General features: G+C 44.3%; 2 protein-coding genes across 4 annotated transcripts in view; one reads left to right on the top strand and one right to left on the bottom strand.

The window, feature by feature from the left end:
- Positions 1–14,414, bottom strand: part of LOC120517410 — a 42,278-nt gene that overhangs the window by 22,844 nt on the left and 5,020 nt on the right. For 2 of the 3 annotated variants that reach the window (XM_039739728.1, XM_039739726.1), the window contains exons 4-7: positions 13,172–13,269; positions 6,788–6,848; positions 6,170–6,711; positions 1,204–1,290 (exon numbers count right to left, since the gene is read on the bottom strand). In XM_039739728.1, the coding sequence (XP_039595662.1) occupies positions 6,409–6,711; positions 6,788–6,848; positions 13,172–13,269 (462 nt within the window). In that variant the 3' untranslated portion in view covers positions 1,204–1,290; positions 6,170–6,408. Of the gene's footprint in view, positions 1–1,203; positions 1,291–6,169; positions 6,712–6,787; positions 6,849–13,171; positions 13,270–14,414 lie in introns of those variants that run through there. The other variant, XM_039739727.1, reaches the window with a different exon arrangement.
- The window catches only part of LOC120517406 (WD repeat-containing protein on Y chromosome), a 96,965-nt gene continuing 82,569 nt past the window's right edge, over positions 19–14,414 (top strand). The window contains exon 1 of the mRNA XM_039739722.1: positions 19–1,316. Coding sequence (XP_039595656.1) covers positions 1,263–1,316 — 54 coding nt within the window. The 5' untranslated portion in view covers positions 19–1,262. The remainder of the gene's footprint in view (positions 1,317–14,414) is intronic.

Below are 14,414 nucleotides of genomic sequence, written 5' to 3' on the forward strand. Positions count from 1 at the left end.
TTGGGATGAAACCAAAAGCCTTGGCCTAATGAAACACAACGGAGAAGAAAAGAGGGAATGGCATGAAGTGCAATCAGTGACTGCCCAGCTCGGAAGCCTCCTACTAATGCAAGAGAGGTAGGGAAACGGAACCTGCTTTATCTTTCAAACAAAGCTTTGAAATTGTTTCCATCCTCTTAAGTGACAAAGTGAGGCTAATGTACTTGGCAGATAGCCTAATGTCCATCTTTCGTATGTGTGAGGGAAAAACTTGAGAAACCGTCAACAGTCCTGGCTTGTCTTGACATTTTAAACCCAAAGCCCTGGAGCTGTTAGATGCAGTGGGCATTGCCTTTGTTTGACCGAGCCTCTCTGGCCTTCATCAGCACGTCGACTGCCCAGTGCAAGTTAATAAAACGCTGCTGGTTTGGACTGCTGCCTTGCTGATCTGGGTTCACAACCTGGCTGAGCCATTCAAGTTTGCATGTCTTCTCCATCTACCGCCCCTGATTGTCTGCATTGACTCAAAGAGCTGTCTGAGTTAAGTGGTGTGTGTGTGCGCGCCCTGAAAAGGCCTGGCATTTATGCAAAAATCTACTGCCACATTTGAATGCAGACTTAATAATAATGCAGAGATGCAGCAGAAGTGACTGTTTTCTTTAACGGCAAAAACTCATTTTAATTCAACTGGTTGGAATAGAAGCTGCTGAACCCTCAAGTCAACTTCACTCCCACCTTCTTACTAGCAGGTGCCCACTTTCCCTTCTCCTGATGTTGCTGTGGGTTACACCAGCCTCTCCCTCAGTTTGTGTGATATCATTTTACAGGGGCTTTACAAATGTTATTCAAACGTGATGTTAGTCATTCACATTTTGACAGAAGTTTTAATTTTTACATTTTTAAAATTATAATTTAGAATAGTCAGAATTTGGTTTTGTGAGATCTGTTTTTAATAAGTTTAGAACTGATGGACTCCACATTGACTACAGCTGTTAGCCATTAGCAATAATCTTTACTGCTATTTTTAAATCTGTAATTTTAATTCTCAACATATCTTAAGACTGCTTATTCTCTTTTACAACTGTTCCCCTCTCTATGCCAATTTAGTTTGCAACATGCAGAAAAACTGAAGCAAGAATCCAGTGGACGGAGGGGAGATAGGGGAGTACTCATCAAAAGGGATCTCGGATCCTACACCTAGAAAGTTAAACTAAAGGATTTCAACACAAGTGGGCGACGATGTGCCACGGCCACTGGCTTATGTTTGGTATCCTGCTGGTCCGATGCTCCATGAGCAGACGCTCACCCAAACTAAGAGGGGAGAGAAACAAAAACAGGTTAGCAACTCCAATGCATTCATTTCACCCTCTGTTCTGTGCTGTACCCGCTCATCTCCTTCCCTTGGATGTGTGAACATTAAATTCAAATTTAAAACCAAATATCCCAGGGCTGTTGCAGAATGTAACCTTTTGTTGGCTAACTAAAAAGATCACAATATGCAAGCTTTCGAGGCAACTTGGGCCCCCGTCTTCAGGCGACATCTAAAGATGTAAGGATTACATCTTTGACTGACGACGGGGCCCGAGTTGCCTCAAAAGCTTGCATATTGTGATCTTTTTAGTTAGCCAACAAAAGATGTCATTTTGCTTGATTTTACACTACATTCATAATGGCTAATACAGTACAACACCCTAGGATTACAGAATGTAACTAAATACAGTTATGACTAAAACGGGCCATTCAACCCATCGAGCTCTTCAGTCCACTTCTACTCGATGTGTCTGTTAGCAGCGGTGTGTCTTGTGTTTATGACAGATATGTGGTTTGGTTACAAAATGGGGGGGGACTACCATGATTTCAAACCATGTTGCGGGTGGGTCCTGACAGTTTAGAAATTGAGGAGCACATTCTGTCCTTTTTTAAGGTGCAGCTAAGCTTGAGTTTCATTCATGCAGGTTTATAATCTGGGCGCACTTTCTATGTCAGATGAGGATATGCCCTTTTCATACCAGTGAAGTCACAGCTGTAGACCTGGCATTATGCAAATTTGTGTAAAATAAAAGGAGAGCATCCTAGAGACTCGTGGGACTAAAGTGCCTGCCCCACTCTAGCAAACTAATGGAATTAAATCTGGTTTGGACTGTGCGAGGGCCTAGTCTAGGTCTGAAAGATCTTAATCAAGTGGTAGTGCAGCTGCCTCAAAGTCCAATGACTTCAAGTTTGATGGACTGGCATTGTTAAACTGGCTGTGTGTTCGTTCACCCAGTGATTGTCCCATTGCTGCTCAGTCCTTATGCCCAAAGTTTTGCCAAGATAGGCCCCAGCTAACCTGCAACCTTACCGAGAAAATAAATGAAGTTAGCAGGATTCTTTTAAGTTAATTATCCATGGACATTTAGTGGGAATTAACAGGAAGTTAATTTGGGCAATCGGACACAAACATCTGAGTCTGGTAGATGAACTGGAACTCTGACCACTTGAATTGTGAATGTGCAGGCAGGACATCTGGTCAAACTTCTGTTGTTCTAAACATTTTACACTCGGGAGATGCACATCCTCCAACATGGGCATGTCCAGATGGTGGTTTTTATTTACGTGGCCATCTTCATTATCTGGTCATTCTCTAGTAGAAGTGCTTACACTAATGCTAATGGTAAGCTTCTTTGGGAATGTGGCATTCACACCTATGAGGCCTTTTTATTTTTTTTAAGCCAATTTTTCCAATTTTAGTTCACCAAAGCCACTTCTAACAATGGACCCAAGCATTTATGAAGGGCTCCCTGTCCATATTTACATATTTGAGATATTCCTAGTGCAACGTAACTAATGCTGTCAGATCCTTATACTGTAAACTGTAGCAGATGTCAAAGAATCATTCCCTATTTCCAGTATTGTTTACTATTTTACATTTATCTTTGTGTGCAATTATGCCACCACTGAGTTGTCTCATTAGGACATTTGAACAATTTTGACAGGAGTGGGCCATTTGGTGCATTGAAGCTTGCCAGTCCAGTTTGCCTCATCGAGTTTTGAAATTCATTAAATTATCAGCTGAATGGTGAACCGCGTACTTGGACAGCAGTGGGAATTAAGGTCAAGTGCGTTTAGGACTGAATCCAGAAAACGCGTCCTTAGGTAAAGAGTTGTAGGAATCAGAAACTAGTGAGATGTGGTGTTGAAGCAGAAATCCTGCCCACCTTTGAGATGTATCTGGATGTGATAAGGGGGGCAGCTTAGCTGTTAACTATACAGACCCACTGGGTGGAACTGAATGATTGTCTCTCATTTGTCAACTTTATGTTCCAGTCCCTACTCCACCACTTGGTCACTTGTTACATGTCTGCTGTTCTCTGGGTGACGGTGGTAGCAGGTGTGCTGCTCTGTATTCTTATGGAAGAACTCTAAAGTAAAAACTGAGGTTGACTATGCTAAGACTTTGAATGCTTCTGTCACCTCGTAATCTCAGTTTGCTGAAACAGCTCATTGAATCGGCTTTGTCCCCCCAACACCCCCCCACCCCTTCTCAAGTGCATTTAAATATCTTCAACAAAACCTGCTTTGACTTGAATTTCACAAATCTTGCTAATCTAACCTAACATCCTATTCATCTCTTTTATACACATTGTCAGATGTGGACAGTTTGCAGGCCATGGTGCTTCACCAAAGAGGCAAGACTCGCATCTTCTAGGATTCTTAAGAGTAAGGAAATGAGCAGGAGATGCTAACGTGAGCCTCCAGTTTTTAGGCAATGTCAAATCCAGTAGGGGGCAGTGATAAAGCACACGAGCGTCAAACCAAGAATCAGAAGAAGATTGAAACTGGAAAAGATTACTTCACACTTGGTCAACTCGGTAGGAAGCTAAATGTGATAATGGTTTGTCGTTTTTATTGCCTAACTGTGGGATAAGGCCTCACATGACCACTGCCATATTTATACCATCACAGAAGGTGACGACTCTCGTAGTCCTGTAATGTTTCTACCTAAACAGGATGATTGAAGGCAAAGTTTACCAAATGAATAATTGCTCGTGAACAAAAACACCTACGGCGCTACGATGAATTACTACAACTCCTGGTACAGTCCTGCTTAACGTTGGGGGAGAAGATGGGCCGTCGGGACAAAGCAGGGAGGGTCTGTGTCTGAGTTCACCCATTTGACTAATCGGCAGTATCCGCTGCCTGTGTATTATTGTTTTGTCCTGGGGTATGATGTTAATCTGCATCCAGCCGTGCAAGGAAAAATCTGGGGATTGGTGACAGAATTGGCACTCCAGCCACCATAAAAAAAACCAAAACTTCACACTCCACCTGAACTGGTGTGGTGCTGAGGTGTCACCTGCTGCCTTGCTGCACTCGGGTCCTAATCTGGGATCCTGAGGTGGTTTATCATGTGGTGGGTGCTGCAATGCGCTCTATCAGTGCATGATCCTAACCTCCTCCTCCTGGGGTATCATGGATGGATGGATGGACTGTCTTGTGCCTGACTGTCGTGTGAGTAGAGCGTTGCATCGGTAATTGTGCTTCATTGGAGGGGGGCGCTCCCAATTCTCATCACCCCTCGCCACATCAGGAAAACCAGTAGGACCGTTTATACGTTACTTAACAGTACACTGGTCCCTAGATTGTCATTTTCTCCTTCATTCCATATCCTCTGTTGCCACTGCATTTGGACTGTGCTATGGGCTTGTTGTTCGCGTTCATTGTTGTTGAGTAGTGTTATTATTTGTTACGAAGGGTTAGCTGTTTATCTGTCATTAATATTTCTATTTTCATTTTATGCATACCATTCTTATTGATTTAATTTGTGGTTTAGCTGTGACTGACCGTGTGCGAGTCGGGCCAAGGCCGGGTATGTGCCTGGGGTCCCCAACAAAAAAAATAAATAAATTTCCCCCTATTTGACGGTGTGAATCCTAGCATCTCTGTGACCACTACAGTTCTCCCATCATGCATTAAGGTTTAATATTCTTACTTCCCATGTGTAAAGCTTCGAGTGTCCTAGCGTAATAATATCCTTACTTCCATCCATCCATCCATTTTCCAAACTGCTATATCCTAACTACAGGATCACGGGGGTCTGCTGGAGCCAATCCCAGCCAACACAGGGCACAAGGTAGGAAACAACCCTGGGCAGGGCACCAGCCCACTACAGTCATATCCTTATTTCCCATGTGTAATACCTCGAGTGTCCTAACATAATAATATCCTTACTTCCCATGTGTAATACCTCGAGTGTCCTAATGTAATAATATCCTTACCTCCCATGTGTAATACCATGAGTGTCCTAGCGTAATAATATCCTTACTTCCATCCATCCATTTTCCAAACCGCTATATCCTAACTACAGGGTCACGGGGGTCTGCTGGAGCCAATCCCAGCCAACACTGGGCTCAAGGCGGGAAACAAACCCTGGGCAGGGCGCCAGCCCACTACAGTAATATCCTTATTTCCCATGTGTAATACCTCGAGTGTCCTAGCGTAACAATATCCTTATTTCCCATGTGTAATACCTCGAGTGTCCTAGCGTAACAATATCCTTATTTCCCATGTGTAATACCTCGAGTGTCCTAGCGTAACAATATCCTTATTTCCCATGTGTAATACCTCGAGTATCCTAGCGTAATAATATCCTTATTTCCCATGTGTAATACCTCGCGTGTTCTAGCGTAATAATATCCTTATTTCCCATGTGTAATACCTCGCGTGTTCTAGCGTAATAATATCCTTATTTCCCATGTGTAATACCTCGCGTGTTCTAGCGTAATAATATTCTTATTTCCCATGTGTAATACCTCGAGTGTCCTAGCGTAAGCATGTGTACATTTTTTTTTTTGACAGGCTGGAGATTCCCTCTGCCATTAAATATTAACATAAAGTCGATCTCTAGCCCCTAAATGTTTGCTTCTCAGATGAAACCCATCTTGGTTGCATTTGTTGGTTCTCACAATCTGCAGAGCATAATGTAAAGGTGGATGGTGCAGCCAAGTGGTGGGAAACCACATTAAGACACAAGACTGAATTGGAAACGTAGAGGTCAGTATGACTGAAGTGAATGGCCTGCAGTCGGCTACTCTGAATACTGAAGTGACAGGACATGCTAGTCACGGATTCAAAACTTGGGATCGGTGAAGACCCCCAAGATGCACTCCTCAATCACTCAGATTCAACAGTGAAAGCTTGAGATACTCACACAGTGTGACTTGTACAGAACACGTCCAGTCATCTTCTCCTTTACTGTCCACTTTGTCCAGCTGGCTAAACTATCCGAGAATGTTAAACTGAAATATTAAAAAAGGCACCTGAGCACTGGCGACTAAAGCGACAAGGATGAGAGTAAGCTGTTCTTTAGAAGCTGGGCTGAAGTGACTGTTGGAACTGCATGGAAAAGATGGGAGTTTAGAGGCCTTCGCTGGAGTTACTCGACTGCCATTACGCGGCGACCAGAGGCTCACACCTCTCTACAGAGGTGAAAAGTGAAGACTCCATTTCTTCTTGTTGCTGACCGTCGGTGAGGAGGCATCCCCCATCATCTGCGTGGATGGGATAGGAGAGCTCCTTGCTGCTGGATGAATTGGCAGATTCTGGGCGGTGGCCCTCCATGGGCAGAGGGCTCTTCGCCTCCACTTTTATGGGAGAGGGAGTGTGCAGGATGGTGTGGGACTTGTTTCGGAGAACAACTTTTGTCTTCCGTCTCTTGAGCGGCGCCTTCCCTTTGTAGACATTCTTTGAGTCCTAGTGACAAATGGAAACAGAGTGAAGTAAACTGAACAGGACAAGGAAGTGGCGGTGGAGGGACACAAACACTTACTGTGGTGTAGTTGCCACTCAGACAGCTCAGTAGGCTCTTGAAAAAGCTGCTGTTTGCGGACCTTTTAAAAGAGAAGAAAACCGATAAAAGAGGTTTAAACATAACAACAGGAAGTGATAAGTCAATCAAGGGCGCCACTATGGCACACTGGCTTTGAGTTGTGGGCTGCAGTTTGAACTTAATGCCATGGCAGTCAAGGGGCCTGGCAGTGGAAATATATTCTTATGTCTTATTGATATTTGCAAGTGTTGCTGACCTCCAAGAAACGGCGTAAACCAAATTGTTTTTTTGGAGGATTCAGTTTACCTTCTATAAAAATAGCAATTTCTCTGCCCGTAGGAACTCCTTTGGCCCACCGTGTTTAAGAAGAAAACAGAGAGAGACCTATTGATCCACATCAGCATCCTCACGACCTCCACACTTCATGTTGACTTTACCAAGTGGTGCACACTTTAGGAGGAGCAGGACCACACTGGGACATAAAGGGTGCACACAGGACCGCCAATGCCAGGTGCGCCGATTCCTGCTCAGTTTGGGTGGAGCGCCAGCTTCCTCAGTCGTCTAAAAAACACCGTAAATGCGTAATGCATCAAGTCCCAGAGCACTAGGTCACAAAAAACAATGCCAGAGAGACCTCCCACTTGAAGGTGGCCAGGCCACCTCATCTTCGCCATTTTCTTGAAGGCTTTATTTAATGTGACCATTGGCTGCAGATGAAGTAGCACACCAGTAGCACATATGGTACATCCTCGACCGGATCAGGGTAAAGACAATGAGAGTTAACTACAGGAATGCTGCCAGGTCTCTTAGTGGCCCCCCACGGTCTCCTCAGCTCATTATACAGTGACCGCTGCTGCTGGGGGACGCGGTAGCCTTTCAGAAACCTCCACTTAACAGTTTTTCACCCAAGCTTTACAAAACATTGTGGCCTGGCACACTCTTGGATTGCTCATTGCAACCACATTTTATGTACTTTCTGGGCAGCGGTGTTAGAATTTCACAAGCAACGATTCATGGCGGCCTTCATCCAATGCTAAAGCCTTCAAGCTGTGACTGTGCGGCTGTTGATCTTCTGCTACAAAAGCGCCCAGAAACCACCATCAAAGGCCAGACCTGCCCCAAACTTAAAAGGTGGGTTTTCTGATCTGGACAGACCGAAAATGGAGATTAAAAGTTCAAAGATTTTCAAAATGTTAAAAGTATGGGGGGTTCTAGGGGAACGATATAAACCAAAAAAAAAACGTATTTCTCTTTTTATACCAGTAGCTAATATCTTCAGTCCAAAAGCAGAAATCAATAAACCCGTTTTGCAGCCTCCTGTTAAGTTTACACTTTGGGAAAACAAGTCAAAACAAAAACAGTGTTCTGTGTACCAAACGCGTCTCTCTATTATATAAAAAAATCTTTCGACGCGACAAGGCTTTTTAGGAAACAAGACTTTTTTCAATTCCCGTGAGATGAGAATATTGCCACGAGATTCTTTCATGTCCCGCCCACCTATCAACCATTTTTAAACAAGACCACAGGTCCTCTCACCTCTCAGTCTTCTGAATGCTTTTGTCAGACACACTTCCTGCGCTCTCAGCTCTTATAAATTTTAACGTTTTACTCACTTTTAGTTCTCAATTAAAGAAGACGTATTATGTCCAAATCTTATTGAAGAATTTCATCATGAAGGGTTATCAACAGAAAAAAAAGAGTACACGGGCAATCTTAGCACTGAGAAACAATAAGGTCAAAAGAATTAACGGCAAAAATGTTTATCGATAACATGGCAGATTGGTTAAATGTGTATCAAGAGACCCTACTGAAACAGTTGGTGGTGATAGTGAGGAAGATGAAAACATCAACTTACAATATCACAAGGAATATCTACAACCATTAACACACCGGTCTTCCACCGCACGAAATACTGTATGTATCCAAGAAAGGTAATGTATTACATCTTCAGGGGATAACATTACACGACAAAGGAGATCTTCAAATACCATTCATATTAAAACGTTAACAGTTTCTCGTTAGAATAGCTTTTGCAAAGACAATTAACAAATCTCCGAGCCAAACATTTGAAAAAGTTGTTTAATTTATAGAGAATGAAATTCAATCACGGGCAGTTATACATCCCGACGATGCAAATGTAACACTTTACATGAAAATTTAAATCTATTTAAAATTGTACATCCGCATCCCCATACGCGAGCGGCAGAACTGCAGAGGCTAGCGAGTAGCACTGGCACAGGGGGTTGGCTGGCGAAGCGAGCAGGGGGTAAAGCCCCTAGTAAATACAAAAAGCCAACATAAATGGAGTAGGAAAGGTCGATCCAGCGTCCACTGCTGTACTGACGTGTGACAGCCCAGCATCACAAGCGTGTTTGTTTATGCACTTTTAGTTTGGTTTTGATTTAAGAATGTCAGTACCTGACCACACGCTCAACGCTCCCCTTGTGTTACTGTAGGTTACCACAGCGCAAAGCTTAGTGCCTTCCACACTGGCCTGATGTGAACATTGACAGTTGCTACATTGTGAACGTCTTGTTTGTCCTTGCACTTGATCAGACATTTTGCGACTTAACGGCTTCTCTAGTCCGTCTCCAATGACCTAAATCACCAAGCATAGCATGGCGGTTCAGTCGCACAGTGCCGTGTGCATCAGTTCACTTTCCGTGTCAACATCTGATGACCAATTCACGCTGTCATCACTATCACTCAATGCAACTAATGATTTAGTTTGTTCTAAAACTGGCTTTACAACTTCTCCTTTTACATGTTGTGTTTGTTTGTTGTGTTGAAGGCGGCACTCCACTCCTGAAGGTCGAGGAGGTCCTACAGAGGGGTGTGGCGGATGCCCCTTTGACACTGGATCCGGGGGAGCAGCCATGGAATGCACACTACGTTCCCTGTAACACTTGGTGGCAGCCCCCCTGGGTTGCATCGGGGCACTATCCTGGAACACTGGACCTCATCTCTGTTGAGCTCCGTTGCCACCGCCAGGGGGAGCTGCACAGCTTCCTGAGCCCATGTGGGCTGTAACGCAGCCTTAATTAGGTTAATTATCACCTGAAGCACTTCCGGGTGGGCTATAAAAGGAGCCTGCAGCCACTACCCGAGGCGCCAGAGTCCGGAGGAGGAGGAGGAGGCAGACGACGAGTGATTTTTGTGGCGTTTTTCTTTTGTTTCCGTTTTTGGGGACTGTGTAGGGCCACTGGGACACGGCTGAAGAAAATACATTTTTTTGTTCATTTTATCTGTGTCTCTGCTGTGAGTCAGTGTCGGATCGACGCCAAGCGAGCACTTGTCCCACAGGGGCAAAATGAATAGATGAATAGATCTCATTTTATCCATTAGATCAGCTCATAACCGCATACCTAGGAGATACTCAGGGTTCACCATTTTTTACATTAGTTCTGAGCCTGAGCGTGTTGCGGGGACCAAGCAAGTAAATCCAAAAAAAAAAAAACCACCTACCACTATTGAATGACAACAATCATAAACCACAAAAAACAACAATGATGAGGCTGACAGGAGAGGTGGTCCACGGTCTGAAGTGAGAGATTCAACTTCTCCATAAACACTCACTGAGCATTACAGCAGCTGCACGCGTGGGTGGCACTGCCTCCTTGGGTGCCACATACAGGGCAGACAATAAACGGCAGATTAAACCAAGCGACAATAAACAACATATAAGCAAACCAACAACATGATACCCAATATTTGAAAAGCAAGTAGATTAAACCGAAAATCTAGTCGTGGCTGAATCATAAGGGTGATGCACAGCTGCCCAGAAGCACACCGTCTCTTAAATGAAAAACTGGCCTCTGCTCATCTTATTATGCTGTCTGTGTGTGCCCATGTGCATGCATGTCTGCCATGATCTTATCAGCGCCCAGATACCTTCATATGAAGGTAACAATGGTAAGAAAACACCCGCATTAATGAAATGAAAAGTGAAACGGCAGATGACCCAAGTGTCTCTCGCGTCTTAAGCTTTCTTTTTCACGTTCACTGAAGGTGCCTGTGGGTAACACGTGCAGGCGTTCAACATGTGGTAACCCTATCTTCTGCTGCCATCGGCCCTTACTCATTTCTGTCCGAGTATCTAGGTACACGGGCTTTCTCCACACTATTTTGTTTTTTTTTTTTATAAAAGCACACAAGTTAGTCTCCTCTTTCACTTTTTTGTCCACATTACCCCAGCATTTATAATCCCTGAAAATGGAGAGTTTTGAAAATGCTCCCCAGTGCCTGCTCAGGATGGCAGTACGGATTGGTGAAAACGCAGACTCTAATCCCGCTCTGATTGGTTTATGCTGATTACATAGCCCTTCCCTGATTGGATCCTGCTCATGACAACATCTGATTTCACAATTGGACACCCTTCAGGGAGCAAAGCCATAGTCAACATAGCGGGCACTGGAATCGCTTTGTGCTGCTGGCCTGTATGTGTCTTTGGGACAGTTTGAATGTTGCATGCATGTGTAAAAAGGCAGACAGGTCGTTTACTGGGCCCATGGCTGGCAGTGTTGACATCCCTTCAAAGATTATTTTATCGATTTTGTGCATGCCCAGTTTAACTGAATAGCTATGTTATATACATTTTTTTTTTTTTTTTAATAACTGTGTGCGGAGATACTTTAATAAACCAAGTGAAAATGCTGAAGTGAATGGAGATTGTTTTCAATTTTAATTTTAATATAATAGTACTAGTGTGAATGTCCCCAGTGATCGATTGTAGCAACTGAGACCTGGCAGAGAACCGGCAGGTGGGAGGGTGGAGCCCTGTGTACTGAAGCAGCTCTGAGGGAGACGGGCAGAGTGGCACAGCCGGTCAGACCAGCAAAGGAAAGAAGAGGGAGGGCAGGCGGTCAGCCCTGTCAGTGTGAGAGCTCCCCTTTAAGTGAGATGTCACACATTAACAAAGTGCCATTGGAAGTAACACTGTGGCTATCGCCTTGAGCAGCCAAATGCATTTTAGGATCTTTAGTTATTTAGAGGGGCGGCACGGTGGCGCAGTGGTTAGCGCTGCTGCCTCGCAGTTAGGAGACCCGGGTTCGCTTCCCGGGTCCTTCCTGCGTGGAGTCTGCATGTTCTCCCCGTGTCTGCGTGGGTTTCCTCCCACAGTCCAAAGACATGCCGGTCAGGTGGATTGGCGATTCTGAATTGGCCCTATTGTGTGATTGGTTTGTGTGTGTCCTGCGGTGGGTTGGCACCCTGCCCAGGATTGGTTCCTGCCTTGTGCCCTGTGTTGGCTGGGATTGGCTCCAGCAGACCCCCGTGACCCTATTCAGATTCAGCGGGTTAGAAAATGGATGGATGGATGGATAGTTATTTAGAGTCTAGTCGCCCTCAGCCGCCTGCTCTTAATATGCATTCTGCTTTGCTCTTCTAGTACGATTGTCCATTTTGTTATTATTATTATTACTCACCACGCTTATATTAACTTCACCTGTTTGTTGTCTGGTACAAATCCTGTCATCGATATTTAACCCACTTCCTATTGTCCAAATGAATTGAAATTTTGCACACCTAACTCACTTCCGATGACTGACAATACATGAATCAATAATCAGTTTCACTAATTGATCAATTAATCCATGTTAATTAAAAAATGAAATTTTCATATGAGGAATAGTTCAAGATTTCACCAATAGATGGCGCTAGTAACAGATAGAAATATTATCCACTTTTTGCATCTTGTATGAAGATGTGTGCCTATAAACATCAAAGGAAGTGTTAAAATATCGATTACAAATTAGATTAAAACAAACCCAAGACTAAAAAGTTGAAAGTAATATTTATATAAAAAATACTTTTTAACTTAATATAAGCATGGTTTTTAAAAAGTGTACAAAAAATAAGTCTCATACATCACTCGTAAAATAAAAGTGTGGGCACTTTAATGTAAACATCTCACGTCATCATCACAAAGTGTCCCAGTTGGGGGGTTGGTGTTCAAGTGGCATCCGCCAGAAGCACGTGCACGGAAAAAGTTCAGCAGTATGCTTCTGGTAAATAATCCGTACCACTGCTTTAACTAAATAACACTGTCATTCTCAAACTAATTCAGCATCAGGTGGACCGAAGCGTATCTCAGGGGGATTAGGTAGAAGCCCACCCTGGAATGGTTGCCAGGGCATTGCATATTTATTTATTTACACAAACAACAGTGCTCTGCATTGGCCTCACTAATTTAACCCAACATGGAGGGCTGAGGATGTGATACAAACAATGTGACTGGGAGGGCACTGGATTTGTGAGACGGCATCGCCAACCTCTGTGCCACCGTGCCCTTCATAACTATTCTGATCCTGAAGGTTGGTTAGATGTCACACCACAGATTAGCCCTGCCAGAGACCAGGAGGAGACAGTGGCGAGCCAAATACTTACATGCTTGTCTTTGTCTCCGCGTTATAAGCGATCATCTTGATTGACTTGTTTTTCAGGTTAATCTGCTCGTCCTGCTTATGGAGGGGAGACTTTTTGCTCTGAGGGGGGAAAAAAAAAATAGAAAAATAGAAGTTGGAACAAAGGGCAGTTTCAAAATAGTGCCACCTTGTGGAAATATGAGTATATGCAGTCAACTTTTAAACAGGCTTGTTTTCGGTTTATTTGCTTAGCAGATGCTTTTATCCAAAGTGACTTACAAAGGAGGACAACGTCATCGAGTAACATCAGTCTATGGACTGTTTTCACCAAGTGTAGCAGTTAATCAGCACCAGTGAAACGCTATGAAGTGAGCATGGCAAAATCAACAATGTGGCAGACAGCCACAAAGGAAAAAAAAAAGAACATTCCTGAACAATCTGAGGGAAATTCACACCCCAGCGGGGCTATCAGCCGCTTCCTAAACACGTGGTGGGATTCAGCAGTTTGGGTGGAGGTGGGCAGCTCGTTTCACCACCTACACATGCAAAGAGTCAAGACTGAGATTGGATACTGGTGGCAACACCGGCGGCCGCAGTTCACTGGCACACCTGTTTGAAGGAGCACAGGCCCTCCCAGTGTCTACATAGATACAGGTGCTGGCCCACTGACTAGTCTGTAGGCAAGTATCAAGGATTTGAACCCAATGCATGCTGTTAAAGGAAGCCAATGTAGCAACTTGATGAGGGGAGTGACAGGCGTTCATCTCAGCTGGTTAAATAAATGACAGGCCACCGCTTTTTGGACCGTCTGCAGTGACCCGATGGCACAGATGTGACAAGAGCAAAGCCTGGACCAGAAGTTAGGCTTAATCTGACCGAGTATGCAGCACATTTAAGGCATGGGCTTGGCAAGCCCTGGAGTTCAAAGCAGGACACACAGACGCTCCAGTTTAGTTTACAATCACCAGTTAGCCTTCGAAATGCGGGAGATGGAGTGAGTGTACAAATGACCTAGCTGAAGGCAGGAACACCGGCCGCTACACCAGACGGTCACGGGGTCACCAACTTCGCAGCATCAGCAGAGCTTCAGGAAATGACCAACAGCACTTTCCCTCAAACACGCCTTGACGTCGAGTCTCCGTGGTGCAGATTCATGTTGGTAACAAGCACTTGTTTGGCCTTTGATGAACTCTCAACCCTCTAGGTGGGCACTTATTCACTGTGGGTGTAGCAGCTAAACTTTACTGATGCATTTCAAGTGTTCC

This window comes from Polypterus senegalus, chromosome 17, assembly GCF_016835505.1.
Source record: "Polypterus senegalus isolate Bchr_013 chromosome 17, ASM1683550v1, whole genome shotgun sequence".
Taxonomy (NCBI): Eukaryota; Metazoa; Chordata; class Cladistia; order Polypteriformes; family Polypteridae; genus Polypterus; species Polypterus senegalus.